At 42.7% G+C, this 22,896-nt stretch overlaps 1 protein-coding gene across 1 annotated transcript in view; it reads right to left on the bottom strand.

Annotated features, from left to right (window-relative positions):
• Positions 1-22,896, bottom strand: part of LOC114665665 (signal-induced proliferation-associated 1-like protein 2) — a 310,605-nt gene that overhangs the window by 65,867 nt on the left and 221,842 nt on the right. The window contains 3 exon segments of the mRNA XM_051919363.1: positions 963-1,072; positions 4,094-4,246; positions 8,332-8,589. Coding sequence (XP_051775323.1) covers positions 963-1,072; positions 4,094-4,246; positions 8,332-8,589 — 521 coding nt within the window.

The following is a 22,896-nucleotide window of genomic DNA, read 5'->3' as shown; positions in this document are numbered from 1 at the left end:
GGGAAGTTTCCATAGTCATAGAATTGTAATATGTATATGTAGAGCACTTGGCCTGCAATATTAGGGAATTGATGTAATGACCCTTCAAGCCCACAGAAGGTTCTGCCGACTTTATTGACTACTTTGCAAACTGCTTCTTCACTGTCACCACATAAATCTGCAGTTTCATGGTCAAAGTTACCAGATAGTGATCAGCACTTGGAGAGAGCGCAGTACAGGCTCTCCTCTTTGTAAAAAAAGTGATGCCAGTCTCGGCTCCAGCCGTGTAATTATTCCCACAGCATTTCCGTACAAGCGCAAGCGGTCACTAAAACTTATTTCCGTCAATGTTATTGAGTGGGCTGCTCCTGTCAATAAGTACTTGTCTGGCTGGTGGTGCTCGTTCGTCTTCATTGTAATAGTCCAGTTAATCTATTTGTCTCCACTGACAGACAGCATTAATCTAAAAGTTAAACCTGCCTCCTTGGAGGTTTCACTTAAGCATTCATTTATTCCTGGAGTAGATCGTCTCTTCCTTCAGGAAATCGGCTCAGGTCACTCAGGCCTAGCCTATGCATTGGACAATGTCAAACCATGACTGTGACTGGCAGATTTCAGTTACAGTGGTTTAAATGGATATTTTAGTGCAGAACTAGGGTAAGCTCCTGTCCAGGAAACCGGATCTAATTTTAAAGATCAAGACAACTACAATTGACGTAAGCAGCAGTAACTGGTTACTACTTAATAAAGTGGCTGCAGCCACTACAATCCTCCAGAACTGAAGTTTGACATGCCTGATCAAGGCAGAAGGCAAATCGAGCAAAATGACTCTTTCTGGTTCTTATTCCAGATGCTGCTCAATTGGTTATTTATTTAGGTTCAGACTGACTGAAATGTTAGCAGCAAGAAAGGATAACTGGACGCGTTCCCCCTTTTTACTCATTGGATACGACATTAACTGAAATAGAATTATATACAAGTACCTGTAGATCTGCTCCTTTCCAATGTTCCCTCTCGCTCCCTGGATGTATCCCCATCTCCCAAGGGACTGGACAGACTCCCAGGATGATCATGAGACACAGGAGACTGGCACCTTTCAAGACACATAGAAAATCCATTGTTGTTATTCTATGGACCAGAAACCAAGATGTCTGTCTGTCATGACACTAAGGCATCCTTAACAGTTCCACTGCCTTTTCAAATGCATTGTTCAATTCCTATGTTACAAAATATTGCTTCTGTTAGCAATCCACCAACCCACCCAAAAATTAATGTAACCCACTTAATCCAATTCAAGAGGCAGTTTCATCACAGGACAAACAAACATGCAGTCACTCACACCAAATAGCTTAACGTCTATGTCTTTGGGATGATTGATCAAAGACAGAAAAACCTGTGAGGACATGGGGAGAGAACACCCATAATGCACAGAGACTCAGTATAAATCCTAGCCCTTCCGCTGTAAGTCCATGCCCCACTACATTTTCATTTGAAAATGGAAGCCTTAAACCAAAATGACATCCAGCCATACTAATGTTTTCTCAGCATTTACAAGTGTCTCCGTGCACAAGAAAATGACTGAAAACACAGACGACGTAGACGTTCTCCTACACTGGGCTTGCACACATCAGTGGAAAAGCTTCCAGCCACGGGATTTATGGGAAAACTGCAGAGGCTTGTGAAGGATTTGCCTTTTGTGCATGTTTCCTTTTCTTTTCACTCCGTACAACTCAAGACTGTAAATATAACACCAGGCCAGGTCACGGGCAGAAATTCTCAGATGATTCTGCACTTGTGGGGTGTAAACCCTTAACTGCGTTACAGTAGTCTGCGCATGTCCGTTACACTCTGTTAGCTTCGCCCTTGCTTCTAGCTGCCATGGGTAGAACATGGTGGAAGTGTACACGAAGATCCATTTCCTGAGGCAAATGCTCATTGGGATCACATTATTCCATTTTCTGGTTCAAATCTGTCTCAGCATTACAGAGATCACTACATTTATGTACAGTGCTAAGCTTAGCAGCAAAATCTCAGGAGCAGTGCTGGGAGTAACACATTAAAAATTAACGTGTGTTACGTAGCCACATTACTGTTTAAGAGTAATGAGTAACCAGTTGCAAAATTTATCCAATATAAAAATACCTACATTAATATTATTATTCTAGCAGCACTGGGCTTAAGGCATGGAACAAATGTACCAGTATGCCAATTTCGTTGCAGGGCTTAATAACACAGTCAAGCAGAAGAGTGTGCACTGTGTGCAATCCATTAACAGAAACAAATTAATAAATGCTGTATATATTCACGTATATACAGAGAGAGGGGGGGTTTGGAGCAATGATACAGCCTGTTGCTACACCCACCACACAACAAACCACCTCAGGATCAGAGCACAGACGTGCAATGGGTTACACCTCAGCACCACACTAGTCTGAATGAAATGGAATAGTCCATGGCTCAGAGAAAATGTCCAATGAGGGCAGCAGGCTCCACCCCTTCAGAACTATAAGTGTTGGGTGCTTCAGGAAAGAGGCGTATCATTCGGGCACGAGCAAAACCGCCGGATGGAGCTCCATCCTGAAGTCTGACCACTCTTCAGAGCCTTATCTTAGCCAACGGTAGGAGCTGATCGATTTTTAGCCTCCATTCGCCTGTCATTTCGCTTGAACTAATCATTTCAATAAACAGGGTGACCCACTTGGCACCCCAAAATTTCATTTGGAATTGTGTATTCCTCTCGGTCGATGACACCAGCTGTTTGTTACAATTGTATTGGAACAGTGCGATTGGGAGAAGCAGTGGGCAGTGTACATACCGCGAATCATCGGTGGCTCATTTCGGCAATTAAGAAAGGGGCTGAATGAGATTTACTTCAAATTGCATGAACGTATTTATAAAAAGCACAGGAAAAAGAACACGTCTGGCTGTTTCTAGTCAGTTTCATGAAGGTTCATGTATGGGATAACAAAACCGTGGCCAGTCAAATGTTCAGTTTTTCTTACAAAAGAATAAAAAAAATGCAAAAGTAATGCAATGTTTGTAACGTATTACATTTTTAATAACCAACTACATAACATATTTGTAAGTAACGTAACTAAGTATGGAAAGTAACATTCCCCAAAATGCTTGAGAGACACCGACTCCATGCTTCTTTTCAGATTCCTGGCGGTAGTTGATTATACAGACAGTCCTCACCTAGCGACTGCACTGACTTACGACCAGCTCTCCGACCAGCTGGTATTGTACGCTGTATGAGAACTTTAGTCATGGAAACGGCAGCGTGGCAACTCAGTGTCAAGCATCTCATCTCAGTCTCGTTTCCGCAGTCAGTCAATATTCACTACACTAGCATTAGGAATCTCCAGAATGGAGAAATTACTGCCGATCTGGTTTGGCGAACACATACAAAAAAAGAATGCTGATGATACTTTTAATAATTCAAGCCAATGCATGCAGTATCTTTAAGACTCTGAAGGCACGCCAAAAGCGTAAAATCAAAGGAAACATTTATGGCAAGCTATGGATGGTCAACGGTTTCGTCAGAGATTTAACCTGCATAATCGGAGTTATCAGTACTACCAGTACAGTATGCTTGAAATATCAGCAAGGGGCAGCTCCTCGCTAACAGACCATTCCGCTTAACGACCTAATCGTAGAATCGGAACTCTGTCGTTAAGCGAGGAGTATTTGTATTTAATCTTGTTTTAGTGCATCTCTAAAACATAGGAGCATTTGCCAAGGGGACATGCGTATGTAAACGGGGGTCTTAAGAAACCGGTTTCTGCTTTAACCAGATTGCTCACCTTATCCCGGTTTTTTGTGTGTACCTAAACGCACTGAGTGGCTGCTTCACAGCTCCACGAGATTGGGTTCGAATCGCAGGCACGTTGTTATTTTTATTAAATATGATTTTTCACATAAACCAATTCAAACTTCCACCAAGCAGGACAAACACAACCCAAATATTTAACCACAGAAGTGTCTAATCAGTCAAAATGATCAAATGAATTAATGGACTTCTCATGGTTCTATGATGAAGGGATGGACAAAACATCAATGGAATCCTAGAGCAGATTAAAACATGAATACAGAAAGCTTTAAAGTCATTAAGTACCCTTCCAATCCTGCCTGCTGTGTCCAGGTGCCGCTTCCACTAGGCCCAGGGTCACTGGACGAGGACTGGTTGCTTGGAGAGCTCCTGTAATGCTGGTTGCCTTCATTTCTATTGCACTGAGGTATCTGGTGGCTTTCAACATCTTGGAGTTGCCTACAAAGAGGGTGACATTTCTTTATTCTGTTATGTTATCAACCCCCAACAGGATCAAAGCCTAATATTGCTCTCAGTTTCCGTTTACCTAACTGACTGGGGAGGACGAGTAAAATATTTTCAACAGTGAACATATCCACAGCTTATCAAAAAAAAAAAAAATGCAGCATGCTGAAGTGTAACCTTTCATCCTGTCATATCCAATTATCATCAGTCAATATCAAGGCAGAAGATAAAATGAGTATTTCTGAAAATCTGAAGCCCATTGCTTTAGCTATGAAACAAAATGGCCCAAACATTGCTTTCTCATGATCCCCTGAAAAGAGAAAGGTGCTGACACACAAATCAAAAAAGAAATGAAAACTGAAGGATTACATGGAAGGGGGAAAAAAATAAAGGGATTTCTTGCAAAGCCCTTTCTCTCATCTTACAGAAACGAGGCGTCTCGACTCAAAGCAGATGGCCCATCTCTATTTATAGTGGGGGGGCTAGCTGTGTCTTTCAGGATCCCTGAACAGAGATGTTCCAAATCCCCTCGTGAAACCTGACACAAGGCAATCGATGGGGAATGTGGGGAAACTGGAACAGATTTCTGGAAAAGGTCACAGGAGCCGAGTGACAGACAGTGACCCCCAAAAACGGGGGGGGGGGGGGCAAACTGACAGGCTGTTTTAAGGACAACACTTCCTCGAAACAAAATTCACCTGTGAATTGGTAATCTCAAGGGTAAGGCTATGGAGCACAGCAACGCACTGGAGAGTGTGATGGCTTATCTAACTGGGGAAAGAAACGAGGAACTGGGAGCGGAACACCCAATACTCCCCCACCACACGCACACACACATACATACATACATACATACATACATACATACAATACATACAATACATACAATACATACAATACATACATACGCACGCACTCACTCTTTGGAATTCTCACACACAGGCTTCTTTAAGACATTAAGTAACAATGCAGGACGAGTCAGGCAGGAGCTTTATCTTCAGGATCACATTTTATAGCATAAATCTTTTTTCTACAGGAATACAACGTAAGAGCGCATCTGTATGCCAAAAATAATGGCTCGCTTTGTGGACTGTTTATCTCTTTCTCCGTCACAGTTTTTAGTAATTAAGCTTGTTCTCTGCAACAGCACAGAAGGGTTGGTGACAAATGGTGACCTCAGCCATCTGCTGGTACCCCTCACTGCCTCGTGGTCAGTATATACTTCAGGCAGTATCAGAGAATGTCCATTATGTGATTACCAAAATATGCTGAAGGGCAAATAATGGCTTTCATATTTGATTTAACCCTTTGCGGTCGTTAGGCCAGAAAACTGGCCTTAGTAAAAAGTGCGCTATAGGTCGTCAGGCCACCGCTGGTGGCCCTGCAAGTTTCTGACCGATTTGCACAGTCGCCTGGTCGAGAAAAGTGGCCTGTGTTATTCCTACGTGCTTGAAAAAAATAACTGCTGTAATTATTGGCGTTTTTTCAATCATTAATTACGACTAATGTAGCGTGACGTTGAAAATTAAATACGACTGCAAAGGGTTAAAACTTTTCTTTTGCCTTTATAAAGATGTAATAAGGGTGGCAGACATAAAACGGCAAAGGCTTTGAGCAGACAGCCTACAAGCACTCGACAAAAAAAAATTAAAATGATTGGATTGCAGGGACCACAAGCACAAGCTCAAGAAATAACAATAGCATGTTTAGATGAAAAAAGGAAGTTGGTGAAATGCTTGTCGGACTCCACTCAAATGCACATTTCACAGTCACTTTTGATCCATGGAGCCTAAATTCATTTTCAGGCACATGTAAGTAGGAGGCGTCCCTAAGGCTCTTGGCAGGTAAGCAATCCCACCCCAAACAGAAAGGGGGCACTCTTGTGAACACAATCTCTCTTTCCATCTGCAGTTCAGAGGAACCGTGAAGGAGAGGAGAGTGATGTCACTAAGACCCGCCCCCTTCTGAGAATCACAGCCAGAAAACCAACTGGGACCTGAAGGAGGCGGTCAGTTTGTTGATTAACTGCAACTCAGTTTGCCGTTTTAGCCCTCGTATGCTGATTGTTTTGGCCACCTTTTCCCTCACTTCCTTTCGATTAAACGGGGGCACTCTGGTTCCACAACACTCCTTGGTGGCTCAAGTTTGCTATTATCACAGCAACCATCAAATAATACAGAAAACATTAATGGTGCACTCAAATCATTCTGATTAACATTACTGCAAGCACAACACATCTCACCTCACGTTTTTGAAACTGATTTTACTGGCAAGGGTCACAGAGGCAGCAGGCCAAGCCAGTCAGCCCAGACTTCCCTGTACCTGGCTACAGATTTCAGCACTTCCTGGGGAATTCCCAGGCATTCCCAAGCCAGCCAAAAAATATAAGCCCTCCAGTTTATCCTGGGTGTACAGCAGGGTGTCCACCCAGTGGGACGTACTGGGAGCAGCTCTAGTGGGGGAGCCGCGTGGAAGTATCCTTATGACATGCCCAGACCATCTCAACTGGTCCCTCTTGATCCAGGGCAGCTACTCTACGCTGAGGCTTTCTCAACTCACCTCATCTCTGCCACTTGCACTCACAAACTCATTCTTTCAGAGTGGTGGCTCTGAGGCTAGGGATATGCCCTGGCAATCGGAAGGTTGTCGGTTCGAATCCTGTAAATGCCAAAAGGGCCTCTGCTCTGTTGGGCCCTTCAGCAAGGCCCTTAACCTGCAATTGCTGAGCGCTTTGAGTAGTGAGAAAAGCACTATATAAATGCAAAGAATTATTATTATTAATATTAATTCTTTCGATCATTACCCAACAGCTCAGGACCATAAGTGAAGACAGGGATCTAAATTGACCAGTCAGCAGAGTTTTTCATCTTTACACTCCGCTTCCTCTTCACTGAGAAATACAATTTATATAAAGCAGAGCAGAGGTATATGGATGGAGGGTTAACTTGAGCCACCATCATTTGGATATAAAGGAGGAGTTTATAATCAGAATATTTTTGGATTAACTAGAGTGAGCTAACGCACACACTGAGGGTCGGGCTGTGTGCAAACTTCAACATGGACTGGTACAGTGCCTACAAAACAGCTGTCACCTCTCCAACCCATTTGCCGATTTCATGCTCTCAAGATCCCAAGATACCTGAACTCCTCCACTAAGGATTGCTTAAGAGAAAGCAACCCAGTCTTTTCTGAGAGAGAACCATGACCTCAGGCTTGGAGGTGCTGATCCTCATCCCAGCCACTTCACATTTACAGTCGGATGAGGCAAAGAGGACATCATCATCTGCATAAAGCAACAGTGGAACATTACTCCTTGCCTCTGGGACTGGACACTCTCACATCCTTGGCTCGATATTCTGTCCACAAACACCACAAACAGGAGCAGTGACAAAAGACAGCCTTGGCGGAACCCAGCACCCACACTGAACAAATATGACTTAATGCCAAATACTTGGGCACGGCTCTAACTGCGTTCATCTAGGGAACAAACAACACGCAAGGGCAGCCCCGTTACTCCATAATCCTGCTTTTTCCAAGCAGAGTGGTGGCTCTGTGGGTAAGGATCTGTGCTGTTGTCTGGAAGGTTGCCAGTTCAAACCCTGTTACTTCCACAAAGAATACTACTCCATTGGCCCATTGAACAAGGTCCTTAACCTGAAAACGGCTCCGGGGGGCTGTACAATGGCTGACCCTGCGCTCTGACCCCCAACTTGTCTTGCAAAAAGACAATTTCCCATTGGGGATTAATAAAGAACATCAAAAAAAAAAAAAAATCATATGTTCATGCACAGCACACATGACGTAACAAATGCAGCACTAAATTTGATAAACCTTCTCAGAAGTTTTTCATTCATTTTTTTGGTGGTGGGCATATATTTCCTGCTGGCTTATGTCTGATAGCAACATTTTACTGGCTGTATCGCTCATTAGTCAATTATTCCAGGCATAAAAGTGACAATGTATGCTGTCATTAAAACTCAACTGCGGTATCTTAAAATTGCCATTGCCCTGTCACGATGCTCTCACACGAGTGTAGCATGGTTGACAGCAAAGGGAACGGTGATTTTAAACTGCATTACCTCATTCCGTCTGGCAGCTTTCTATCAAAGGACGTGCTGCGGGGAATGGCCACTTGGGTCTGATCAAGTAGCTGCTGGCACTGCATCCTGTCAGCTGGTCCTTGAATTGGGGAGGCACGTGAAACAGGCTGGCCAGCAGGAGTGGGGACACGATGCCAGGTTGTGTTCCTCCTGAAAGGAGTTTTGTATTCACAAGGCGTGCCTTCGCTGTCAAGCTTGTACTCAACCATTGGTATTCGATAGAGCTCTGAGCAGCCTCTGCAAATGGAAAGGAAAACAAGGGTTAAGAACGAAATGACCAAGACATGCTGCAGGAGGAGCCATTAGCCATCATCGAATGTCATTTTCAGAAGCATTGTGGTTCTGTACTTAAGACAGCAGCTATACAACAAAGGAAAAAAAAGTATATTATAATCAATGCCTAATTTAATTCCATGTGGGGTTTGGAAGGGCGGGGGGCTTTAGCAGTAGTCTGGCATGCTTCCCAGATCAACTGGCCGCCTTTCCTTATGGCCGAGGCAAGAGTCCAGCTTGGCTCCTTCATCACTTGATAGCTGCTGACATGACACACATTACAGCCAAACAGCATAGGCAGAAAGGAAGAGGAAGGCAGCAGCCATTCATGCACTCCATTTTTTAAGGACTGTAATAGTATTGTAATCCTAACAAATAAACGTGACAGTAAGAACAGTCTACACAGCTGTCTGTTGGTAGGGAAACCTTAGGAAATTTGACAATAAATAATGGGTTTGATTACAGCTGTGTTATAATCATGGCTAGTCCCACCTTAAATGTGTGACAAAAGTATAACAGTATAGAGGCAGGGGTGTAAAAGAAGCACAAATTCACACTCTTGTACAGTAGGCATGTAACAAAACAGGCTTCCAAAGTTAAAGGGTTAATGCATGTCATTAATTAAGCAAGTATAATGCATTACTTTTCCATAATCACATTCAGGACACGTGTTGTTTCACTCCTCTTGCTATTCGGACTATCTTATATATTAACGTCTACGTGTGGAAGTGTGTGTGTCTGTCCTGAACGGAAGTGAGTTGGGGTAAGGGCTTCACCTCCGAGGATACATAAGTGAGGCCAGCATGTCAGCAAAATGAAACCTCCGAAGAAAGACAAGGTCGCTTAGCCACTAATACAGAAGCGAGGCGAGCACTTCGGCAAAACAAAACCTCTGAAGAAAGACAAAGTCGCTTAGCCACTAATACACAAGCGATGCAAACACGTCGGCAAAATGAATTCTCCTAGGAGAGAAATGTCCAGAGTAGTTCCTTTCAATTACCTGACATCTCTACATTTCCATTTTTTTCCTGTGCTAGTTCTATTATAATGGTGAAGAACGATGAAGTTTGTGCTTCTTGCTTTTTGTTGTAAACGGTTCAAAGAACAAAACTGTTAATATTTGTAAACAGTGCTGGCAAATTTAAATATTACAGGAGTACAATGCCATTGGCTCATCACTTCAGGCCGTGTCACATTACGCGGCTTTCTCAGTGACTTTCAGTGGTAGCCTTCATTTACATAATGTTAGCCAGCTGGACACAGTTGACAGTGTGCTGCCATGAAGCCAGCTGTCTAGTCTGACATACTCTGCGACTCATGCCAACCAGCCAACAGTCATACCACCTGCACTTAAGAACAGGTCACCCATGTGTTTGGGCCCGGCCAGTACTTGGATGGGAGACCATCTAGGAAAAAGCTTGGGTTGGAAGAGGTGTTGGTGAGACAAGCAGGCGGTGCCTACATCCTTTGGTCTAAATGTGATTGGGACACTGTGCTGTAAAAATGGATGAGCCGTAAAACTGAGGTCCTGACTCTCTGTGGTCATTCTTCGCAAAGAGTACGGTGTATCCCGATGTCAAGGCTAAATTGCCCACCATGGCCTAGTCAATCTGGCCTCCTCTCCCTCACACCCTTTCACCACCTAATAGCTAATGAGTCATGAGTATAGTGGCACAACAATGGCTACCATCACAATATCCAGGTGGGTGCTACACCTAAGTGGTGGCAGAAGTGGTTCCTCTCTGTCTATGTAAAGCAGACTGAGTAGTGAGACAAGTGCTATATAAATGTAATTAATTATTATTATGAGTGTTTAGTCATGGGGCGAGTCTGTGTGCATGAAAGCTGACAACCCGAGAATGCTCACTGAGAAATACAATTTATATAAAGCAGAGCCGAGGTATATGGATGGAGGGTGAACTTGAGCCACCATCATTTGGATATAAAGGAGGAGTTTATAATCAGAATATTTTTGGATTAACTAGAGTGAGCCAACGCACACACTGAGGGTCGGGCTGTGTGCAAACTTCATTCACTTAAGCAGCCCTTGCTGGGACTCCAACCCAGGTAAAAGAGAACTGAATTGCAATGACAACATGGCGGACAATAAACTGCGAGAAAGCCTGTGGGAAGTTGCTCAGTATGTCGTTAAGCTGCTGAAGGCTTCATAGATGCTGTCAATCTGATACATCGGAGACATATTAAAAAACTGAAGAGTCCTGCAGGGCTTCGGTTTCAGTTAATAAAGACTGAACTGAGAGACAGGTAACTGGACATGCAGGGAATTTCTGAAAGTTTAATGGAACGCTGCACATCCTAAACCTTCACTTTAAACATTTTGGACGACGCGATAGAAAATGGAAACCCGCTTCTTGGCAACAAATAGAAAGCTATCAGGTAAAACAATTAAAAGAAAAACAGAGGCAGAGAAGGTAATGAAATTCAGGGGTGGAACCGAGGCAGAGAAGGCAATGAAATGCAGGCCGGGTAGCGTCATGTTACAAATTTAGATAAGACGTTAAAATCCTTTATAGGAATTCCAAAGTGAACATTTAAATAAATAAGTAAAGTGAATGCTGACTGCCAGCAAGCTGAGCTTAGAAGTACATTAGGTTTCTGAACCTTAATTCCTATCAGCGATCACACAAGAAGAACTCTTAAATAAAGATCAAGCTTAATAATTGTCAGTTCTGCTGGAAACTGAACACAGGCTTAGTAACGGAGACAGCCCACCAGCTCAGGATGTCAGCTAGAACATAAAAGCCCCTGCAGACTGCGTCCAAGGACTGAGTCCTTTTTTCTCCCTACAATCTGGCAGATTAAGTTACATGCCTATTTGGCTTTTACTGCAGCTCAAATTACTCAAAGGTAACACACAAGAAGCATCTTACTAATTACTACTGTAAAAGAAACTCAACTTAAAGCTACGTGATGAGAAAAACTGCCTTTGATAATAAAAGGAATAAGTAAACACAAACTCAGTGTGTTTCAAATAAGTTCATAGCCTTCACAGTGGAAAAAATTGTTCAAGTATTTTTTTTTTTTGCAAGGTTATATAAAAGGTTCAAATGCTCACCTTGAAGGAACTAGAAAACCCAAAGGAACCCAAATTTAGAAGAATTTTCAAAAATGCCTGAGTCTGAGAAGCCGGCTTTACAGGAACGAGTTTGAGAAGAGAAGAGTCGATGAAGAAACGTTAGAAAAGGCGTAAGACGTGTGATGCTGACAGAGTCCCCTTCAAAGGCTGAAAGTATAAAGCCAGACAGAAGGCGCCTCAAAAATAATGATAGACCGAAAAGCAGGTTTGAAGGGAATGTGATCGAGGAAAATGTGGCGGCCTTTTAGTAAAGGCATAACAAGCAGAATGCTGATAGACTCGCCTTCAAAGATGAAAACTGGATTGGAGGTGAGAAAGGCACCTCGAAAGTAACAACAGAGTCTGAGAAGCAGGCTTTATGGTAACGCACTTGAGAAGAGGAGTGCTGATGAAGAAATGTTAGTAAAGGCGTAAGATGCAGAACACTGACAGAGTCACCTTTAAAGACAGAAGGTAGAAAACCAGACAGAAAGGCGCCTCAAAAATAATGAGAGTCTGAGAAACAGGCGTTATGGGAGCGTGCTCGAGAGATGGAACATCGATGAAGAGACAATCAGACACATGCAATTACCATGGAAAGTGCAGTAGGGCAAGAGATAACAAATATTTTAAATTATTCCATTACCTGTCTTTGACAGGTAGCGTGGCTAATAAGAATATATTTTATTTATACTGGATGGCCCATATTTATGTCTATGATGTTCCACAGACTGCAGCATTTAAATTACTTAGCGAAAAGTATCTACAATGGCATCACTGCATAGCCTGAAAATGGAAGTAACGATGTGCTGGACCGGGCAACCCCTGCTGTGTCCGAATATAGTGGCGGTGAATCGATTCTTACTAGAGAAGTGTGTAGGTTGTGTTTGTTTGTACTCCGCAACAAACAACTATGCGGTGGTGAAACGGAGGATGGCAGTTGAGTTTGGAGGCAGTGGCCCCAGTGTGCTAACCATCACAAGAATAAACACAAAATTCGACATCAGCGGTACTGTTTTGCAAGCGAAGGGAATGTAAGCACGCCATGGAGAACAGGGGATGAAAAGACATTTAAGGTTCTTAATGTTCATGTTCCATTATGGCACTTGATGATAACATTGGTAGTTTACTGACAATAACGTCTTTTCAATCATATACATAAATAACGGCCACCCTGTAGTATATAGTGCCATCCTATGTTCTAAGCCTATGCAGTGTGTCAATCACCATTCCCTAGTCACCTTTGTCCCAGATCTGTCTTAAGTTGACCAACATCACCCACTGCACTAGTATCAATAGAATGCATTAAAATACATAATTTTAACGTATAGAAAGCATAAATCAGTTGACATGACATTTTCAAGCTTTATAACACACTAGTGAGGCCTCATCTGGAGTCCTGTGTGCAGTTTTTGTCTCCAGGCTACAAAAAGGACATAGCAGCAATAGAAAAGGTCCAGAGAAGAGCTACTGGCTGAGTCCAGGGCTACAGGGGATGAGTTATGAAGAAAGATTAAAAGAGCTGAGCCTTTACAGTTTAAGCAAAAGAAGATTAAAAGGAGACAGGACTTAAGTGTTTAAAATTATGATGGGACTTAGTCCAGTGGATTGAGACTGTGACTTTAAAATGAGCTGAACAAGAACATGGGGACACAACTGGAAACTTGTTAAGGTAAATTTCACCCAAACATTTGTAAGTTTTACATTACACAGAGAACCACAGACACTTGGAATAAGTGACCAAGTAGTGTGGCAGACAGTAGGACTTTTGGGACTTTCAAAACTTGACTTGATGTTAATTAAAAAGAATTAGGTGGATAGGACTGGCGAGCTTTTTTGGACTGAATGGCCTGTTCTTATCCAGATTGTTCTAATGTTTCCATTTCTATGCTCCTCAAACCATGTGGGAGAAACCCTGAAAGAAATTCCAAGTGATTTGCATTCTTATGTGCAATAAAATATCAAAAAACTATTTGCAAGCAATGCATACAATTAATCCAACCTGGATTTCATATCATTGAAGAAGTAATGGCACCTAAAGTAGCAATGTGTTGATTAGATCTACTGTATACTCCGCATACGTGACAATCCTCCTATAAACTGATGCTGTCATGCACAGCTATTGGTCCAAGAAGGTTTAACCTGATGCTCACAAGCACCTTGAGGAACCCCATGCATTAAATCATCCACTGTGTTGCTTTTAGAATGATTTCGCATTTACTTCCCTTCTGTCCTGTCTGCCAGTTTTCAAGCAGATCAGAGTAACGCTTCTGGATCCGACTGTAATTGGAAGCAGTAAATCACAGTTTTGATGATGCAATCTTAGAATTACTGTTCTAAATTGTTGCTTTCCTGCTGTGGACAAACACACATGGGTCCCGGAAAGTTTTGGAAAAAGCGGTACGGCTTTCACCATGCACATAAACAAGCCGAGAACCACAGCCATATAATAAAACAAATATGAACACTTGGACGGATGGTCAAATCTCGACAAACAGCTGCAGAACAACCCAGGACAAGCTACAGGTTTTAGTCAATTGTCAGTAATTTGAGTTACATAATTAAGAAAAAAGAAAATCATCAAGTTTTCAGTGTATTTTTTTTATTATTTCAAACAACAACAATAAGGACAGCATGAATTAGATAACAACAAAATGATTTATAATGAACCCTTTCTAAAAATAAGGTCTGGCTGCATTTGCTTAGATATGGTAAATTCTCACACTGGCAGACACAGCAGATTATTCATGCCGGGCAACACGGTCCCAAACAAACAAGACAGAATGTAGAGGGATTCGTCCTCCTCAAACCACACGCCATTGTTTTGCAACTTCAGCAGTTTTCTTTTTATGGGGTTCGTTAGTATATGAAAATCGCTATTTTTACAGAGACGCCAGTCTTAACAAGACTAGAGGAAAAAAAAAGAAAGAAAATTAAAAGCCCATTTTTCTGTCTGAAGGTTCAGAGGGGCATCATTCAATGGCGTTTTCAGTCAATCAACCATTACACAGACAAATGACCGCCTCAGGCTATGGGCACTAATGACGAGAACATAATTAAAGCAAAATATGAAACACAAAGGATATTAAGAGGAGGTTGCTTACATAAATAATAGACACAAAAAATGCTGTTCATGCGTAAAAATAAATCAGACATACACACAACGTACACATTCTGTCTATACATACACGTGTTATTTATTATATAATTATAATCCTGCCATATTATACTTGTGTCATATTTTACTGTCCATACATTGAGGAAAAAGAAATAAAAGGTGAAGTAATTCTGTGAATGATGAGACAATATTTACAAACTCCTCGACTTTAATGGAGAATAACAGCTGCCATATAGGTTAATAATGCTTTTTTTAAAATTAATTATCTAATAATATCACATTTTGAAATGCAGGGAAGCTATCTAAGCTAGTCCTTGCTTGGGGGACATTTAGGATTTACCAGATCAGATAAGACCTTTTGCTAAGTGCTGTGCTCTGGCCATTTGTGACAAAGAGGAGAGCTGAGCATGGTGGGCCAGGTGTGCAGGAACGCTTTACATTCCATGTGCCTTTGCAGACGACAAAGGGGTAAGAAAATGTATGACGGACTGAGAGACCAGCAGGTTTGAGGAGGCGGTTGGCAATTGAACTATTTGTATATTCTCTTTCTTATTTGTCAGAAACTGTATGTGAGCATCTTTGGAAACTGGAGAAAAGGAGTGACAGGCCATGAACCGGCCACAACTGGACTGGAATGGGGGTGGAGTCTGCCTGACCAAGAGGTGTGTCCACGATGACAAGACTGGCATTAAATTAAGAGCTGAGGGAAAGGCAAAACATCTTTGCTTCATCCATGTACAGGGCCATGCTGTCTCACTCTCTGTCTATGCCATTTTCCATCCTGAGGAGAGTCCATTTCTGCTGCCCTAATGCAGATGGCATGCTGGATCAAAAGCTTTACTGGACCAAGCTGGACCAGAGAATAACCAACATATGACAGCGAGCCACCTGGTAGCTTATCATCAGGTTGGATTATTTTACTAGCACTTATTGCAGTCTGCTGTGTTGGGCATCTACTATATAACAAAACACTAAGATCGTGTTTCCTGTCCCTTATGATTGGCTTTGGTGACACAATCGATTGAAGAAGTGTGAATGTTAGACACACAAGGAGGAGGAAGACGAGAAGAAACAACATAGGAGGAATGCTGAGAAAGTTGCCTTCAAAGACAGGAAATATAAAAGCGGACAAGATGGCAAGAAAGGTGCCTTGACAATGACAGAGACTGAGAAGCAGGCTTTACAATAACGCTTTAGAGAGGGGGAGTGCCAGTGAATAGAGGTGAAGATACATGCGGATACCGAGGAAAGGCACTAAAGGTACACGCAGGGCATGAGTTGGCAAATTCTTTAAAATTATTCCATCACTTGTCTTTGACAGGTAGTGTAGCTAGTTATCTAGAATACAGTGTTGCCCATGAAAAAGTGGCCTGCCTCCACTGAGACAACTCCCGTCTTGTCTGCCCCTGAAAACAGGCACAGAGATGTATTGATGCATCACTTTCAGCATCTTCTGTAAATGAGAGTCCCAAATTTGATCATTTTTCTGATCAACACGTAATGCAGTCGTCTTGGTGGAGGCGGGCCACTTTTTCATGGGCCACCCTGTACATGATGAATACATGTGCAACTTCCTCTTCTACTTATTCTGGTACTGTTTTGTGTTGCCTAAGACCAAAGATATAAAAGGCAGCATAACATAAGTGGCCTATAGTATAGGATTTGGGGCACTCCATTAAGCCAGATGCATAATCTATACGTTTGGGGATAACCACAAGTTGGGTGGGAACAATTAGCTGGCTCACTGAGTGTCACATTTACAAACCGATCCAACACCTCATAAAGGCAGAGCTCAAAGTAAGGGAGGGGATTTTGAACTGCAAAGATCAGAGGCGCTCGCGTTAACCGGGACTGACGGACAGCAAGCTTCACATTAGGATGAACTATCTAGTTGAAAACTCTCTTAACAATCCTAGAAGACATAAATGTGTGTCAAGTGTGCAGACAACACATTACACGTTTTAAAAATGAACATGATATAAGGGGAAAAAGCTTTTCTGTAACATCAGATTGTACGTTGGCATTTGACAGCATCAGAACACGAATGGTACTGTGTGTGCTCTCGGTTGTTCAGCATTACGATGATAGTGTAGGAGTAGATGTGAGCTTGAAAGATTTTCCATTGCTAAATTCAATAAAAATATGAACTGCAAAATATGTATTTGAAATAAACAGTGTGTCACACATTGTCAAAAGGACTGTTGTTAAGAGAGCGAATAACGAAGGCCCTCAGGAGATGCAGATTTCAGTACACAAAACACTCAAAATCAACAAATCTGCCTAACACCACCCACCTTCTGACTGCACATCTAAACAAATAACTAACGAAATTTAACACTACTGTCTAATTGGAAATGCAAATGTGGTGTGACAAAATAGCCACAGTGTTTTAACACATTGTAGATTCATAGACCACAATGCTTAGCTAAATTCTGTTTGCTGCTGTTCTGTCATATAGTGCTGCAAAAGTCAAAATGACAGAAAACAGACAGAGGCACTTCTCAAACATGTGGAGGATAGTAGCTGCGGTGGTCTACGTGTATGTGAGTGTCTGTGTGTCTCTTCTGCACTCATTACAACATACAAATCAATGATTAAGGCACTGAGCTTCTGAAAGGCTAACAGCAATTTTAAAATTTTTTATTTTCTCTCAGAGTCAAGTATTTCGTTCAGTATCTTTAACTCTCTCCTTGAAACCCCAACAGTGGTTTAAAACACATGGACTGGAGGAATTGTGGGGGGCGGTTTGCTTTAGGAAGAAGCCCTGTGAGTGGTGCCTGTGCAGTGTAGGATTTCGCTGCTATTCACTACACACTTTTAAACGGGTTGCCCGCAGAATTGTATTCTCGTTTGAGAATCATGTTTGGCATTGTGAGAATATGGCCAACGTAATAAAGAGTATAAAATGGAACAGGATTACCCAAGGACCCCGCCAGGACAAAAACAGAACATTATTTGAAATGTAAGTGTTATCATTGACAGTGGTTCAATATTTTCATGGCAAGAACTGCTTTATCCACCGTAGAAATATTGCAGAATGAACTAATTTAACATGAAACATATTGTAAAACTAGTTTATGCATTTATATTAAATAGACTTGTCATAATGTTCAGATCAAGGGTTACTGCTCCATTGTTAACTCAAATCACATTAGTGAGAGTCACGGTTAGAACTAGGAAATATAACCATGTAACTAATTCCAAAATCACTAAACTACGTAGGTTCCAGTTAAGTATAGAGCTAATTTTAAAATCTTTAGCACTCCACATGTAGTTGAAAATGGCCCAAGGCCTCATCACAAGAAGTGAAAATAACAGGACAAATAAACTGCGGTAAGCAACAGTGCCTTCAGCTGCTCTAAAACGATCCTCCTGCCAATACCAGAGGCCCCACTGGTCTCCGCATTCAAGTCAAGGCCGGAGACTCCTTAGTTTAGCACACCATAACCTGTCAGAGGCTGTTTCGGCTGCTGTTTAATAAATGCAACTATCATTTTGATTGACTATTACTGAGTCTTTCTTACTGTCTTTTTATCCTTGATGCCCTTATACTGCTGCCACCTTGATCGAGGCACCTTTCTATCCTAAACTTGGCAAACTACCATAGAAGGCCAGATATTAGGATACTAATGAGTTATGGCTTCACGGCTTTGTATTATTCAAACAAAATCATAAACATTGGCAATTGACCTATACTGTATTATTATTCTAATAAGATTTAAGCTTAAGTCTCTCACATACATTTATTTTTGCAAGCATACTGCACAATATTTTATTGTTTTGGCTTGGAATCAAAAGGATCCCTTATTGCTCTCTCCAAAGATGTGGGCAGGACACACACATTAAGCAAAAGATGATCTTCTACAAAGAAAAAGATCTTCACAATTATAACATATTAAACAACTTTTAATGTGAAACAAACTTCTGTTATATTTATACAAAATGTCATACCCTGAATGGTTCAGATGTGAACAGCTTTACAACCAGTGGCACTGCTAGGACCTCGAATGATTCAGATCACAGTGACAGCGAATGCCAGGAGTGTGAACGGAGCATGGATGAGCGTAGAAGCAAAGTGGTAGGTTGCCACTTCCATAAGAAAGTTGAAAGACAAGAGCCAGCTTGCCTTCACCTTTCAATGACTTACTCCTGCCCTTCATTCTGACAGTCCTCAACGTGAATTGAAGAAGTCGTTGTCAAGCCGCAGGGTGCAAGTATCCTAACTTCTTTACAACAAAACATATTAAAAGCCAAACCACAAACCAAAGCCGGGCAACAACTCATTCTTCTGGGAACACTCCCAAAAGAGTGAGCAGCGGGGTCAGAAGTACAGCAATGACACTGAGACCTGTTAAAACAAGACATAATTGAGAAATTCTTCATAAATGTTGGAAAACAAATTGTATGGAATATAAATTGGAGGTGGATGTAAGCAACACTTTAGTACCACAAGGAATAGTCCTGTCACCTTCACAGTTCGCCCTCTACACCGCAGACTAGAAGTATAAGACGGGGTCATGTCACTTGTAGAAATTCTCAAATGATTCTGCACTCTGAGACAGATGATGGAGTCAGCTGGAGAATTTTGAGAACTACCTGCAATTGAACATCAGCAAAACCAAGGAACTGCTCATTGACACTCGTTGCGCCCAAGAGCCTCTAGGCCTGGTCACTATTTAAGGAGTGGATGTGGAGTTGGTGCACTGCTACAAGTTCTTGGGGAACCACATCAATGACAAGCTGGACTGGTGTCATAATACAAAGAAACTACTTGGGAGCACAGCACACTTTTTTTTTTTCCTTAGGATAGTGATTGACAAAAATTGAAGACCCACCTCTCCCCTTCATTCATTGGTCAAGAGTCCGGTATTCAATTCAAAAAGGCATTACACTGATGGTTTAGTTTTCTATTTATGATGTGCTCTGGTTATTCTGAGAATAACTACAGTAGAACCCCACTTATCTGTGCCCTGACTTGCTAAGGTGAACCTGGAAGTGCAATACACTACTTTTCTTATAATTCATAAAAGCTTTGCAGTAAATACTGTACCGAGTGCATAAACACTACACTTGTAACCTTGAGTGAACTGAGTGAGTGGTCAAGGAGCTGGTGACTGTGGGCGTGACTCACTCACCCCTCCCCAGCTGCACTCCTTGGCTATTGTCAGTGTGTTGCCAGTGTTGACAGTGGACAGATCTATTGTTTTGTTCACTTCAGACTTTTGTGTTTTTACATTTCAAGGTGCTGTGGTGTACTGCCAGTGGGGATAGTGAACCTGTGTTCTCTGGCTCAGAGGAGAGCACTTTGAGGCGGGAGTTAAATGGAGAGCTCCAATCCATCAATGAGCCCCTCAGAGCCCATTTCTGAACACGTTGTGAGTGGAGCGCTTCCCTGGTGACGTCAGCTGATTTCTCTCTGCTTCAGCTCCACCTTCTCTAAGCAGCGCTGCCATACACTCCACCCGTCCACAATACAAATCCTACCAATATCACCAATTGAATTACTGTGGACTCAAACCCTGAAGCATCACAGTTCGAAGATTTGTGCTATGCTGAACTGCAAACTCGCAATCTCCAGCACTTTGCGGTGTGAGCTAAATGGCGAGGTCCATTCCATCCATCAACCATGCCAAGCCTGCCTTAATGAGATCAGCTGATCACTCTCGGGGTTAGCCTCCACCTTTTCTATGCAGCATAGTCACTACACTCCACCCAACAACAGTGCAAACCCCGCCAATATTGTCAATTGAATCACTGTGTACTCAAACCACAAAGCACCAACAGTTTGAAGATCTGCTCTGTGGTGAACTGCCGGTGGTGTGATGAGAAAACACATTCTTTGACCAAGAAGAGAATGCTTTGGTGCGTTAATTTAATGGAGACCTCTATCCGCCATCTGTGCTGGGCCCATCTCTAAACACACTGTGAGCAGAGCACTTCCCCGATGACGCCAATGTCAGCCCCACCTCCTCCACATAGCGTCACCACTACACTTCACTCAAGTGCAGTGCAAATCTCACCCATATTGCCAAATTTATTGCTGCGGACTCGCACCATAAAGCATCTCAGCTCGAAGAATTGCACTGCGGTGAGCTGAAAAACTGCATTCTTTGACTAAGAGGTGTGTGCTAAATGGAAACCTTCATCCATCAGCCACTCGGAGCCCGTCTGAGCGGTGCGCTTCCCTGGTGACGTTTGCTGTTCTCTCCATGTGTCAGCCTCCACCTTCTCTGAGCAGCGTTGCCACCACAACGGCCATTTATTTCATTTGAGTTTTCAGCTATCCGAGGTAGCATCAGTCCACATTACCTCAGATAATTGGTGTTCTACTTTATTTTAGCAAAAATGCGTGCATCTTGAGTACGCAATTGGATAACTGACACGTGGCTTTGTGGTATAGCGGGTCCAAGGCTCAGAAGAATAGTCCAGTTTTTAAATAGTTAATTGCTGCACTCGCAGCTTAAACAGGGGGTGTGGTAGCATGGCCGGAGAGGTTCTGGGATGCTACACGAGGCGGGCTTATGTGCACAGGTGAGGAATCGTCTGCATCCGTAATTGATGCCGGGAGCTGCAAATCTCCACACCTGTGCCACGTCCCCATTATATATAGTAGGAGCGCGAATGAGGAGAGAGAAGAAAAAAAGGATTGGAGTGAATGGAGTTTAGGAGGAGGAAGATGGGCAAGGCTGGAGAACTAAAGAGCTGGTGCAAGACAGAGAGTGTGAACGAGTCGCTGGTGCTTTGCAGGCAGCTGGAAGGAGAGCTCCCTGGAAAGGGTATCTGGCTGACACTCGGTGGGGCTGAAGGAAGAGGTTGCTTCAGCTGAGTGATCAAGGTGCTGGAGTGACCTGGAAGGTGGTTGGCTTGCCGAATAAGGCCACGGTAGGCAGTGGGAGTTAGGAAGGCTTAGGAGAGTGAACCCCAGCATGAGCGCCCTGGTCGTTGGGGAACCTAAGCCTCGGTCTGACGGAGCCAGGGACCGAAAGGCAACCGGACGTGAAGGAAGACAGCTGCAGGCAGGGTGACTCCCCTGGTGCAAAGCCTGGATGGGAGAAGCAGGGGAGCCGCCAGCAGAAAGGCGGCACTGGGTTTTGTTTTTAAAAGGACTGCTTCCAGCCATTGTTTTAGCCAAGGTTTTTAAAGGATCAATTTATTGGATTTTAACCTCGACTTTTTCACTGGTTTTAACAGAATTTTTATTTATTGACATTTTGATTGCACTGCACTTTAGACACAGTTTTTGCTTTTGCTTCTGCACTTTGCACCATCCCCTTGCTTTGTTGTATCTTCACTGTCCAGCTCATCCAGTTACATCATCGGCGCTGTTGGGTTCAAGTACTCCCAAAACGGAGATGGAAGCGGAACCCGCATCATCACAGGCTTATGCAACACAAGTAACAGATTTTTTCACTGACGTTTTCCACATTGTTTGCCATTGTACAGCATTGGTCACTATTGGCTTCTATTAGATGAAACTTTTTTTCTCACCATTCAGCATGGAGACATGGGATTAAATATCTTTCTTTGCCATCACAACAAACTACATTGGGTAAGTAACAAAAAATATTTTTGAGTGTAATGTTCCTATTCAAAGGACACAAAAATGGCTGAACATTCGAGTCTATGTGGAATATCGGGTAATGCATGTCATGGCAAACTAAACAAACAAAACAGTGCCCTGCTGTGGCTGCTCACCCTCTAGTGTACCACCATAAAGCTGGCCATAGGAGACGCAGCTTGCACGCTGGTAGACGCCTGCTATTCTGGACTGGCCCTGTGCCTTATTAATAGTCATGGCAAAGCAAACGCTGACAGGGAACTAGTGGCATCTGAACTTGAAGGGGCAATTAGAGGGTATTAAGGAAATGCAGTAGAAGAATAACACCAAGTACCTTTTACTGCATTCTTTTAAAATTCTCTCATCAATCACATTGTGGTTGAGGGGTTCAATTTGTTTTTTTTTTTTAAATTGTGCCACAGATTTTTTTTTTCCCAGCTAATGCCCATCAATCCGCCTCAATATCTTAAACAAGGGGCATGCAACGTTGGTCCTGGGGGGCCGCAGTGGCTGCAAGTT

The sequence above is a fragment of the Erpetoichthys calabaricus genome, chromosome 15 (genome assembly GCF_900747795.2).
Source record: "Erpetoichthys calabaricus chromosome 15, fErpCal1.3, whole genome shotgun sequence".
In the NCBI taxonomy this organism is placed as follows: domain Eukaryota; kingdom Metazoa; phylum Chordata; class Cladistia; order Polypteriformes; family Polypteridae; genus Erpetoichthys; species Erpetoichthys calabaricus.
This window is presented reverse-complemented; position numbering and strand designations above follow the sequence as displayed.